General features: G+C 41.6%; 1 protein-coding gene across 1 annotated transcript in view; it reads right to left on the bottom strand.

Annotated features, from left to right (window-relative positions):
* Positions 1 to 4,062: 4,062 nt before the first annotated feature.
* msna (moesin a) overlaps positions 4,063 to 13,092 on the bottom strand; it is a 13,480-nt gene continuing 4,450 nt past the window's right edge. Inside the window, exons 2-13 of the mRNA XM_031857343.1 lie at positions 10,334 to 10,417; positions 9,715 to 9,810; positions 9,317 to 9,591; positions 9,120 to 9,203; positions 8,826 to 8,972; positions 8,622 to 8,718; positions 8,370 to 8,533; positions 8,116 to 8,246; positions 7,829 to 7,989; positions 7,650 to 7,742; positions 6,763 to 6,996; positions 4,063 to 6,239 (exon numbers count right to left, since the gene is read on the bottom strand). Of these exons, the coding sequence (XP_031713203.1) occupies positions 6,075 to 6,239; positions 6,763 to 6,996; positions 7,650 to 7,742; positions 7,829 to 7,989; positions 8,116 to 8,246; positions 8,370 to 8,533; positions 8,622 to 8,718; positions 8,826 to 8,972; positions 9,120 to 9,203; positions 9,317 to 9,591; positions 9,715 to 9,810; positions 10,334 to 10,417 (1,731 nt within the window). The 3' untranslated portion in view covers positions 4,063 to 6,074. The remainder of the gene's footprint in view (positions 6,240 to 6,762; positions 6,997 to 7,649; positions 7,743 to 7,828; positions 7,990 to 8,115; positions 8,247 to 8,369; positions 8,534 to 8,621; positions 8,719 to 8,825; positions 8,973 to 9,119; positions 9,204 to 9,316; positions 9,592 to 9,714; positions 9,811 to 10,333; positions 10,418 to 13,092) is intronic.

Here is a 13,092-nt window from a genome sequence, read left to right as displayed (position 1 = left end):
GGCAGAAACCGATCATTTTGTCCAGTACATGGATTTGCTCTTTCACAAGAAATTGTGCGAATACATATACGTCACATTTAGCACACATTTTAATGTTTGGCAACAGATCATCAGCAAACTCAAGACGTCACATTTAGGTTGTTCTCATGGGGCTTGGAGCAACGCTTCTCAGAACTTTATTTGAACCTTTGTAACCTCCTGGATGCAAATTGTGTCAAAACAATTCTGGAAATAAAAATGATCCGAGGAACCATAACAAATGATGGAATGTCAGAGCAGCCTTACCTCTCCTGAAAATAACATGTGGCATGTTTTGGCTGAGATGTGTAGTGACTGTGCTGCAGGCATAGAAATAAATAGACTGAAAAAAGAGGTTAGGGTGTTTTTCTTTGGTCAATAAATCTATTAGCAACTCTATTTTAGAAAAAAAAAAATTCTCACGGCATAAATAATATTTCAATTAATTAAAACTATGATATGCATGAGAGTAACTTGCATGTGATTTCCAAAATAAATGGCAGTTAAACAGATAATACAATAAACATGGTGCTTTTCAGTGTCCATGGTGCGGTAGAGCACCCTGAGGAGCGGGCTGGTCCGTCTGTGGAGTAACCCGGGATGGGTCACATTTGTAGGCAAGTGACACCTCACTTGGGGTATTTGACAAACTGACACTCAGAGATACAGAGTGTCAAACTCAGCTTGTCAAATACACTAAGTGGGGGGCCTGATCTGGCAACGTCAAAGATGGCTCTGTGGAATAAAAGAACAAAGACACTGGTGTCGCTCCAACCAAACATTATCAAAGACACAAAAAAGACATGCACATAATCTCCTTTTCACAGAAACGAGACGCCAAACTGTTACCTGAGAGCTCGGATCTCTTGATGTTGAAGCAGATGAGTCAGAGTGCAACGCTCCTCTTTCTCTCACAAGAGATCACAGTGATGACTCCGCACACAAGACAATTCATTTGACCATCGAGCCTGACGCTGCAAAGAGGAAGTCAAAACAAGGAAGATAACTGCAAAGCTAGCTCTCAGGAAATGTGTGGAAATAAAGTGTCAACATGTCACTGTTGTGAAATGCCGTTGAAGGCTCACGGCTTTGAGAGATAATGGTTTGCTGAGACGTTTTCAACAGTTGCATGTGTCCCAACTATTGTGAAGAACGTGCTTATGGAACTGCATGTATGCAGGCTTAGAACACTAAAAGCCAAGAAAGTAGCAACCACTCTTGGGAGATTTAAATAATGACAAATTAGATCAAATGGTCTGTTTTATTATTCTATAATCACACTATTCTTTATAGTATCTCCATTAATGGCAATGTCAGTCCTATTTTGCTCTAATTTCCATCCAAATCATGCTTCGCTGGCTGTCATCTGCTCCTTCCTGCTTCAAAGACGAGCATCAGCATTTTGTCTGCACGGCTGATTGGTGGTCTGTCAGTTCACCTCAGTCCATGCAATGATTTCAGAATGTCTGGAATCCTTAACTTCCAAGTAACACTCAAAACTGTCAAAAGTTATTACTGTCACTTTTTACTTAAACACTAACATTACCTACATGTTTTTTGCAACAACCAGAAGGCTCCGCCTGCACAGAGCTGTGCAACTTCCTCATTTTACTCTGGACTAATGCACCATGATGACTCACTCACTGGACTTCCCCCTGCAGCCACAAGTGTACTGTAATTTGCACTTCCTTACCGCTCAAAGTGACTGAACATTGAATTTTTCTGTATACCAACTGTTCAGGGCGGGTGACAAAGTGGACAATTGTTCTTGTGGATGCTCAGCCACTCTGTATTTTTATATATGTATTGGTTTATTTGATAAGGGACAGTGCACATTAATAAAAACATCGCTGTAAATGCACCAGAGTTAGCCAAGAGGCTATTTTTCATCTGTAGTCTCAAATGCAGCAGCAGCATGCAGAAGGCCACAAGTATACAGAAACGAAATGGACAGATTAATGAACCCAGAGAGTTTGGAGAAGCCAATAGGGGGTAAAATCTGAGGTTGCAGTTGGGAGGATGTCGATGCAGGAGTTCAGAAAAGTATGAAGGGGTGAGGTTATGAAGGGCTTTGTATGTGATGAGAAGAATTTTGAACTGGATTATTTGCCAGTGGGGGTTTTGAAGGACTGGGCACATACAGACCAGTTTGGAGTTCCCAGAATGCCCCAGTGCACCATTATGCTATGACCTATACTTGATAGTCATATCACCAGTCATATTGTTCTTATATATATTATTTTAAGACTGACGTCTTCAAAACAAATTGGCTTTAGTCCGCCCTTTTAAAGTACCTTTTGTTCCCTCCTTAACTCTACAGAGTTGGCAATTCTGTTGCCGTTTTGTGAGCCACCAGTGCTGTGAAAGGATTAAGAATTCCAGTCATGAGACAAACCCTTTGGTGCTATTTAGAACAAGATATTGGCAATATGAGAATAAGGTATTACAGTTAAGGACTTGAAGGGCTATGGTATGTTGTTAGAGTTCCCATCTGACAACCTGAAGAAGAATGAAGCGAGAAAAGCTATTTACAGAGATCCCGACTCATTGTATGTGAAACACTGAGGTACATACTGAGTCTTGTTCAGACACTAAGACTCATGGTAGCTTATCTCTTCGTGGCAGTTCAGAGTGTGAACCATTTCAACACCCTTTTCAGGCTGCTAATACCACAAATATAGAGGAAGTGGGAGATGAAAAAAACACCACCTCTCTTTGGTGTTAAGAAAGAGATGGTTGATTTCCATCAAGTAAAGACTTAACTGAATTTCCTCTTACAAAAATTGCTGAACTCTTGACTACCTGAATGTTTTTGGTGGAATATTTATTTTCATGATTCATTTAATTAATTATGTAAAATATTGAGCTACCACGAGTAGAAATGAGAAGCGCTGTGCACACGGTGAAAACAAAAAAATATTTCTATTACTTTCTATTTCTTTATCATTTAATGTACTCATGAGAAAATGAGAGCTGCATCCAGATTCGTGGGTTTTAAAGCTAAAATCAAACAGAGAGTTGTTTTCATTTGGTTGCCTGTTAGTCACTGGCTTTACTTTATATATTTGAGTTTTGAGTCCAAACCTGACGTCTCCAAGTAGGATTTCAAAAATGTAACAAATAGCATTGAACTCTTTTTCCAAGTGGAAAATAAATCAGCTGTGGAAGATAATTACAGTGTCTTGCTCGAGGACACATTGACATGCGACTAGCGGAGCCGGGGTTCGAACCACCGATTGAAGGACGGCCCTGCTCTCCACTTAGCCACAGTCGCCCGTAAGTATGTACAGTATGTATACATGTATACATGTACGTATGTATGTATGTCTGTATGTATGTATCTATGTACACATGTATGTATATATACGTATGTATACATGTATACATCTATGTATGTACGTATGTATACATGTATGTATGTATGTATGTATCTATCTACACATGTATGTATATATACGTATGTATACATGTATACATCTATGTATGTACGTATGTATACATGTACGTATGTACACATGTATGTATGTATGTATGTACGTATGTTTTCTTATCTGATGATTGTGCTAGTTTCTAAACTCTATTCTGAGAACTAAGTTGGAGAAAAATTAACCTCAAAGCCCAATTTCTTGACATCTTCATACTATGTACAGATGAGTTCAATAATCATTAACATGACGTTATTATTTAGGACAATCTTGATATCATCACCCAAATGTTCATTGAGGTGAGTAAACTTTCCAATCGTTGCCATGGCCCCCTGATTGAAGACTGAGGGTAAACTGCCATCATGTGGCTCATTGCAGGATTGCAACTATGTGCACGACAGCAGGCGTGATGGGAACTAAAGCCTATCAACCGGTGGGCCGCAGATGGATCTGATGAGTGTGATCACTGTATTATAGACTTAATGTAAACATTTTAACAGATTAAATGTATGACGTGAAATATGGAGTAAAAGGATGCTTATTACACACAACTAATTAAACTGTTTTCCTACTTCAGTTGAAATGGTTGTAATGGTAAGAAAATAGTCAGGAAAAGAAATCTGTTTATTTTGATTTTTATTCATCGGTGAAAGGAAGACTTGAAGCAGCAAGATCTGATGGAAAACCTGGGCAAGGCACTGTTTACAATATTACGTTTCAGCCCTTTTTGATTCAAGACAAAATATTGAGCAGCGTCTTTTAATACATTTCTTTTTTTTAAACACGACGACTCGGGTTCAAATTACACTTGATCCTTAAAAGAAGGCTGTCGATACACGGTGCTTCAGGTAGAACATACAGTGCAGCATGATGCAAGTTATTGTCAAAGGCATGGAAGAGCATCCAAAAATGGCAACGACTGCACTTTTACATTTCATGGTACAAGAACTTTACGCAGCAATGGGCGAGAATACTGTATATCAAAATGCATGTTGGTACAAATGACAAACGTTCATTCAATAAGAGAAATCTAAATAGCATAAAATAAAAAAATCTAAACTTCAAACTTTAAAATAGCGTAAATAAATCTTACACTCATTTCTAAATATCTGAGAACAAGCAAAACCCTTCGCATGTCTGCATCACAAGATGTAATCTGGGAACAAATGACAAGGAAGTTTTCATTTTCATGCAAAATGTTTTGGCTTGGTTTATAATTTCCATTCACGGTATTTTGCCTGCCTGGAACACAGTAGCGTCCTGTAGCGTCTGGCTTTTCATTGGTCCCATCACAGGCGTGTTTGGGGTGTTGCTTGTTCCATCAGCTCACTGTCACAGCACTGAGCTGTGCTATTAGTTAACACCAAAACGATGTTCGTTCTGAACAAAAACTGTTACTTTGACGAGTACTTCTAGTTTTTTTTTTTTATAATACAAAAATATCCTCAATGGTGTGTTTTTCCACCTTACATAGTGCTAGCACTTCTGAAAAAATCCAAATTACAAAATACACAAACGTAATTAAATACATACAGTATATCAAAAAAGCATGCATTGGAGACAGTAAGTCTGTCTTGACTCATTTTGCAAAGGTAAGCTGTGGTTTTCCAGTGCATGGTTAATGAAATCATTTTATTCTATGAAGATTTTTTTCAAAGGAAAGTTCCCAAAATGCAAGTTTAAACTACAACTTTTACCTTTACAGATGACTTTATTTGTGACCACTACAGTGTAATTCCTAATGCTGAACTGGTTATAGCAATGCAAAAATATATATATTCTGATTATCCAACAGGCTCCTCACAAGTAAGCAGAACATAAAACTAGAGTAAAACTCTTAAAGGTACAGTAAAATCGACTCATTGAACGCTGAATCGACTAGATGGCCCTGAATACTACAACATTTACACTAAAGCCTTGTAGTTGCAAACTGACTTGAAGGAGTTTCAGAAATGTAAAATCAGACAAAAAAAATGTAATGAAATTGATCTTTAATATCACCTGTTGAGTGGGGTGTGAATACTGAACGATTTATAACAGTAGGCAGATCCAGAATACACTCAAATGATCAGTAAGTCAATTTAAAGGGAATTTGCAAAAAGAATAACACTGCTCTGGTGATGCTCTACATGGATTACAGAGAGTTTCTTTCTAGAACGATGGGCAGCGAATCAACGTTTAGCTTGATGTGAAGAACCGTTGCATGTGAACAGGCACAGTTTTCAATCGGAAATTTTGATTGGTCGCCGAGCGTTTTATTTTGAAATCATGATACAAAAACGTGACAGAAATATATAAAGAAATTAAAAATGCTTACTCAATGTGTCATGAAATGAGGCGAGAGCCCATCGCTAATATGCTACATAAACCCCTCGTGAGGGATGAAACTAATAAAATACAGTTTGTCCCTTTTCAACCAGTAACTTGCCAAAATTCATAGTCAGGAATGATAACAAATGGAGATCCATGTTTGTACATTGTGCTGTGCTTGTGCAACCATGTCATGTTGTGGATCTGATTTATTTGGGTGCAGAGGAAACGGCTTGTGTGAGGCAGGACAGGCAGAGAGGCCCAGCTGAGTGGGCTTTTTTTTTGTTGCTTTTTTTGTTGTTGCATTGGGCTGTGCAGACATCACATGCACTCGAACTCGTCAATGCGCTGTTTGGTGTTTCCTGACCGGATCTGTCTGAGGGTCTTGTACTTGTCTCGTCCTGCCTTCATGTTCTCTGCGTGGATCATGTCGTTCACCGTTTTCTTGCTCTCGTCCCGAGCGTTGGCCAGCTCCGAGCTCAAAGCCTGGAAGTACAGACGCGGCGGCATTAATACGTCTCACAGCAGTTTGTTATCACGGACACACGAGACTCGTTCTCCTCCTGAATGTGCAAACACCACGTTCTCAGTGATTCACATCTGCTTTTTGAGCTAACCACATCTGTTTACAATGTAGCAATCCTTGTCTATTTGTTTCTCTTTATCTTCGTTTTCTCCATCGTAAAAATTGATTTATTAGAGAAATCGAGAGGCAATGATCGATTTATCTCATCAGTCTATGAGAGTAGCCAGTGTATTTATAAACACATATTTGTACTTCAACACTGAAGCTGTAGAGTGACAAACTGAAGGAAGAAAAGCAGTAATGAAACCCACTTGCCCATTTTTTCTTCTTCAACACATTTATTGAATTAAAATGAAAAAAACATTAAAAAAGCCCTTTAAAATGCAGCTGTGTGTCTTATAAGATCGAAACTTTACAATTAGCCTCTCGATCTATCGATCCAATCATTTCTTTACGGATCAAACTTGATGAGCGAAGACTTACGAGTAGATGTTTCTGCAAGCGCTCGTTCTTCTCTGCCTCGGTCATGCGCTCCTCTTCGCTGCGGTCCTTGTACGCGACGGCGGCTCCGAACTCGGCGCTGGCCTCGGCGCTGCTCTCGTCATCCTCGTCGTTCTCGTCGTTCTCCGCGTTGGGGGGCTCCTGAACGTGAGACACCATCACCTTGTTTCTGAGCTCCTCTTTAGTCTTCTCCAGGTCCTCCTGCACCGTGGTGGCCTGAGGGGACAGAGAGCGACAGCAACACAAGTCACGCGACAATCCATCCCATAGTTTTCTCTAATCTCCAGAGAACTTCAGAGGACGACTTGTGCTGCGGAATTTGCTGAACAATAAATTAAAACCGCTGAGAGAGTGAAAATGGAGTGCAGAGCCAATTATGAGTAAGGCTGGAATTTCAACTGAAACTAAACCGTTTGCCAAAAAATGCACGATATGGAAACCAACACTTAGCACTCTAGAAGACGGAACATCATAATGGTGCACAAGAGACATGACAGGATTTCCTCGGCACAAAGACGGCCTTCACCGCCGCAAACGGCATGAGTCACCCTGCCCATAAAGAAGAAGAAGGGGCTGGCCTGGCACACAGCGTTTCTACCTAAAGAGAGGCTGTGAGCTTTCACCCCCCCCCCCCCCCAGAAACACACAACAACAAGACCTCAGGAATGTCCTCACTGTGGGACAACATGATCAGCAGATGTCAGATTGATTAACATTCTGCTATTCACGCTGCTATGGTCATATGCACGATGTAAAAACTCAAACAAAACACTTTCTTTTCATGTCATGAGTTCCAATGTCTTTTGTACTTTAATCTTCAACAACTGCAACCACAGGAAGAAGACTGGTTAGTGTAGATCAGATCATACCTTCTCTTGCCACTCCACCGCCTCTTCTTCCTTCTTCTTCTTGGCATCCTCCAGGAGGGAAATCTTGGAAGTCAGCTCAGCCAACTCTGTCGCCTGAAAGCACGTTTTTTCTTTTAGTTTTTCTTGATATTTGAAGCGTCAGAACACTCATTTCTTTCATATAGTTTTGGATAACTGACCAGGTGTTCCTGGTTCTTCATCTGGTTCTCCGACTGTTGCAGCAGCGCCTCCTTGGCGTCCTCGGCGCCCTTCAGATCGGCCTCCAGGCGCTCGGCCTCCACCTGAGCGCTCTTCCTCTCCACCTCCAACTCCAGAGCCCTCTGCGTTTGCTCCTCCAGCTCTGTGCAGACACACGTTCACAGAGAAAGCACTAAAGGTCAGCACTAAAGGTCAGCACTGCGTGACAAGCAACACCGTCAGCATCCACCGCAGGACAACGTGCACGCTTCTCTAACGGGTCGCTCACCATGTTGGGCTATTTTCGTCTGCTCCTCGATCTGCTTTAACCTCTCCATTAGTTCCTCCTTCTCCTTCTCAATCTTTTCCTTTTCCTTTTCAGCGACTTCTCTTTTCCTCTTTTCGTTCTCCAGCAGAGCTCTAATGGAAACAGAAACAGTAATCATAGATCATCCCCATATTATACACGGGGTGTTTAAAAGTACAGTAGTTTACACATCCATAATACAGGTTTTACAGTTCAAAACATCAAATGTCTCTTACCTCTCCATCTTCTTGTGATTCTTCTCCTCCCGAGCCTGAGCCTTCATCTGCTGCACTTCAATGGTGTCGGGTTTGCGGCGGCGCATGTACAGCTCGTGGTTCCCCATGCAAAGAGCCAGGATGCGCTTGTTGATGCGCAGTCTCGGAGCGTAGAATACAAAGTCCTAAAACGGCGACATTAGAGATTGAGGAGACTAGGAGCGATACGCAGACGTACACACAGAAGTTGTCCGTTATTGAGGGGTAACATACGGGTGCTTTCTTGTCGATTGGTTTGATGACAAACTTCTTGTCATTAAAGGAAATGTTCCTGATTTCACTCCAAGGAAATCCAATTTTGGGCGTCATTCTGTTGAAGAAAATGCAAAAAAAGAACTCGGCGTCAGCTGCATGACATCGGACAGGAACACAAATTGTGCTGAGCGTGTGCATTCTCGCTGCGGCGGAATCACTTACTTGTCATTTTGTTCATAGATGTTGAGCCCCAAAGCGTCCACTCCCAAAAACAGTTCCGTTCCTTTCTTGTTCTTGATGTTGAAGTAGTTGACTCCGTACATCTCCAGATCTTGAGCGATCTTCAGATACTCCATCATGGACTCCTCTCTGTGGACAAATAACAAGTGTCTTTAACCAGCGCTACAGAGAGACGGATTAAGGAGCACGTATACACACTTCAGCCAGTATTTTTGGGGGAAAGATGGTAAAAGAAGATCCTTCGTTGAAGGAGCAGGTCTCTTCTTCAAACGCTACCTCATCATGCTCTTGTGTTCTTCGTGCCACACTTGAATCCTCTCCTCCCACTGGTCCTTGTTGAGTTTGTGCTGGTCCAGAACTCTGAGGAGACGAGACATCAGAGTGTGAGACGCCACGCAGAGACACACTGGCCCGACAGGTGACATCTATTGGACATCGACTATCATTAACCTGGCGACATAAATCCGCGTTACCTCTGAGGGAGCAGCTGTTCACCGGACAGATAGCCTGGCGTGTGGACTTCCTTGTTGTAGTCGGCGTACTTGGCCTGCACTGCGTAGGAGGCCAGGAGGACTGCAGTCTCTGGAGGGCAGTAGATGTCGTCGTTTAGGATCCCCTCCTTCACCTGCAGGAAGAACAGCCGCTGTGTGGCATCTTGGATTAACTCCTCTGTCACATCCTCGGGGAAGAACTTGGCGCGGAACTTAAACAGCAGCGGGCTTTCCTTCCTCACATCCTGGGCCGTCACCTAAAATAAAGCGTGACCCGGGTGAGGGGGTAGAGGTTATGCTTCTGTAGATAGACTTGAGTTCAATTTTGACAAAGAAAGGCAAAACAGATATTGTGTTAGACGTTGTAGTGAGGATCTCACCTTCTTATTGAGCTTGAGCCATGTGGAGAAACCCTTCGTATCCTGGTATTGGAGTCCAAAGTACCAAACCTCTCGCAGCCCGATGGTCTTAACAACCTGGAAACGTGAAAGCACAAGTATTGTGTGATCCTCTACACAACACGAGCACACAGTGAACAGTGAACAGGTTCCATCGTCATCTACTGCATGTTTGTTGTTATTTGTTTCATACACTCAAAAACAGCAAATAGTAATTATTTTGTGACATAAAAAAGAGAATCCTAATCCTGCATGTGATAAAAATAGAAACAAATGTGACGGCATCCCCAGAATTTTTTTTTAAGAATAAAGTATATGCTCCTTAGACAATTTAATAACTGTATTTTCTAGATAAAGCAGAGGTTAACCCATATAGGTTACAATGGCAAATAAAATGTATTAAATTGACATTGTTATGTACCTAATAAGTTATAGAACTATTACAGTTAATAGTTTTTTTACACTGTAGTTGAAAATAAAGCTCCATGCCAATTACCTGCTGCTAATAGTTTCATGAAATTTTGTTTTTATGTTCTCTAAATGACTCTTAATAATACCACACAAGAATGTCACAGTCACTGTAAATCATCTGTTTTCATACCTGGTCAAAGAGCTGCTTTCCTGTTGTATTTGGCTGAATGGCGAATTCCAGTTCAGCGTCCATTGTAGTGACTCTCACACTAATCTGAGGAAGAGAGCGCATTGGAAGAATGAGGGGGGGATATTTGGGGGATATATAAATATCTCACATACATATTGTGCTAAAATTCAAAAGAGCAAATGACTTTGTATGTCTTCATTATCATTCTTGGCATCATCAGGAGATTATTATAAATGGTTTCATGTTTAGGAAACACTGAATCCCTCGATGCTTTAACTAAAATAAAGAATTTGAAAATGTCTCAATGTTGCCCCCTAGTGGTATTATTTAATAGAAATAATCATCAGAATGCCACATGAGAATGATTAGAAAAGATGATATAATGACATATAATCATACATACAGTGGCTGATCAGCTCTTTTTGAATAAACCTGGCTGTGCTCAAGCAGCAGAGGTGCACACACAACCCTCTGTGCACACCCTCCACAGGACACACACGCCTACTGTGAACAACCGGCTAAACCACGCCGGCATCAACCCTGAAAAATGTTAGACGTGTGGAGGATTCGATCGTGTCGCAAGGTCCCCGCCTAGTCAGCGATGAAACGTGCCAATCTGGCTCTGTCTTAGTATAGAACTTATCTACAGGAAGTAACCACATCCTCTGTGGCTGTGAGGCAGTGCTACTGAACACTGAGCTCTCATGAGAGTCGCCTACATCCTGTCGTGTGTCAAGCGACCCGTCAGCTATCTGCTAAGCTATCTGCACAAGAAGCATTCAACCAGAGCAGGCTTTGATAAGTAGGCTCATCCTCTACAGGTAGCACGCTTTGTGACAGCTATTTAGCCAGTGAGGCACTGCTCTTAAGAGATGATATGTCAAGATTCAAATTAATATATTTAACCTTAAAACCCCCCTCAATGAATAAATTCAGAGAATAAATTCATTCTGTACTGAGTAAACCGACCATGTAGGCATTTTCTCTGTCCTCTTAAGAGATGACGAAAACAGCAGCAAGCATGTCTGTTGGGAAATAACTGTGCAGGCTGAGGCCCACGCCTGCCCGGGACAACAATGGTGTGCATTATTTCCCAGTTGCGGCGCCTGATTAGAGTTGCGTTCTTTCCCCATTCATGTCAGCAGGACCCCATTTACTCAGGATACTTGCCCCCGTCATCTCACTTCCTGTCATCACCAGGGGCAGAATGAGTTGTAGTGAAAACCTACAATCTGGGCCCTACGCCGAACTACACCTCAAGTCATCTAGAGTAGACGTAACGCTCTTTAAACAAAGTATGAACTTTCATGAGCATCTGCTTCATTCGAGTGTAGATTAGAGTTCACTTCATGTGACCAACCCTGCTGTGGGTTCAGCGCTTTCGTTTCCTGTGACAGAGCGGCTAATTCTGGCAGAAAAAGGAACTGTACTCGAACATTTTCTGCCTGGTTAGGGTGTGTCTCTCATGGCCAGAATTCAAAAACACTTAACACCCTATTATTAGGACACGCTCAAAGAAACACCCCTCTCGGGCCAGCGCGTCGAGTTTCCATGACCTATTCTCAACACTTTTAACAACTTTGACAAAGCTTCACATTTAGAGGCACGGGTGACAGTGTTGTTGTTGAATCACCTCTATAATGTGAAGCTCTCTTCAAGAGTCCTCCGCTTCACTGACTGCCTGAAACGTTGGGTTATTTCTAATATCTCTGTTTACTTTATCCTTATTCATACAACTGTCATACTCCTTCTATTGACCGCACAGAAACCAGAAAGGCTCCTGTGTTAGTGTGCCTCGCCTTTGAGTTATCAAACCAACTCATCACTTCATAACTAAATCATAGCTCTGAAATTAAATAATATGAAAAACTAAAGATGGTATAAAAGTATACTGACTTATTATTTAAATACATCCAGAGAGAAATGCCACAAGCATGGTTGAAATCTATTCTATTTCAGACTCAAGACAAGCAGTATTCGTACATATTGTAATGCTGAAAACTCTTAACTGAACTGTAAAACACGAGAGCTGTATGACTGACAGTATTGAAAGCTGTATTAACCCCATCAAGAGAGACCATCATTTGTTGTCGTGGACAAGTTTGTTTTAAAATCAGATGGCCGTTGGGAAGCATCAGCAACGGAGAGGTTAACCTAAAAGTGAACTCTAAGAAACACACCTTGTGAGGAAGAGGAAGCAAAACTACAGAAATTCACTGAACACAGGTGTTCAGCATTCAGTCAGTTACCACCACCCTTACATTCCCACACCGGTGTTACCACTGTGTGCCGTTCACAACCACAACAGACAACAAAGAAGACACCGCTCAGTGGTTTTAAGAGCGAGAGGGAACTGCAATGTTGACCGACAGCTTCATTACGTATGTGGATCACAGGATTTGGGAGCAGGATTATCGTCATTTAATTTTACTTCTCAAACAATACAAGGCGAAGCCGCTTTATTCGAGCGGTCAACTGAGCATTGCAGCACGTGTAATGCGCCATCTTAAGTAATGTACATCTAGTATTTGAAATCTTCATTCCAACCATGTCACTCCCAGCAGCATACAGTTAACAGTTATTAGGTATAACGTCAAGCTGAATATGAAGCGTGAGAAATGTGGGAAAATGTGACGGTGACGGCCAAATCTGTCTTGAGGCGTGGCACAACAGACTTGTAACTATGATGATGTTAGCACTCGAAGCTGAAAGGGTAATCATGTGAGAAAAACAATGAGCATGTTTATGTCCTCTAAAGC

Source organism: Anarrhichthys ocellatus, unplaced genomic scaffold (assembly GCF_004355925.1).
Source record: "Anarrhichthys ocellatus isolate YVR2014 unplaced genomic scaffold, GSC_Weel_1.0 scaffold18, whole genome shotgun sequence".
In the NCBI taxonomy this organism is placed as follows: Eukaryota; Metazoa; Chordata; class Actinopteri; order Perciformes; family Anarhichadidae; genus Anarrhichthys; species Anarrhichthys ocellatus.
Note: the sequence above shows the minus strand (reverse complement) of the source record. Positions and strands in the feature narration are given on the sequence as shown.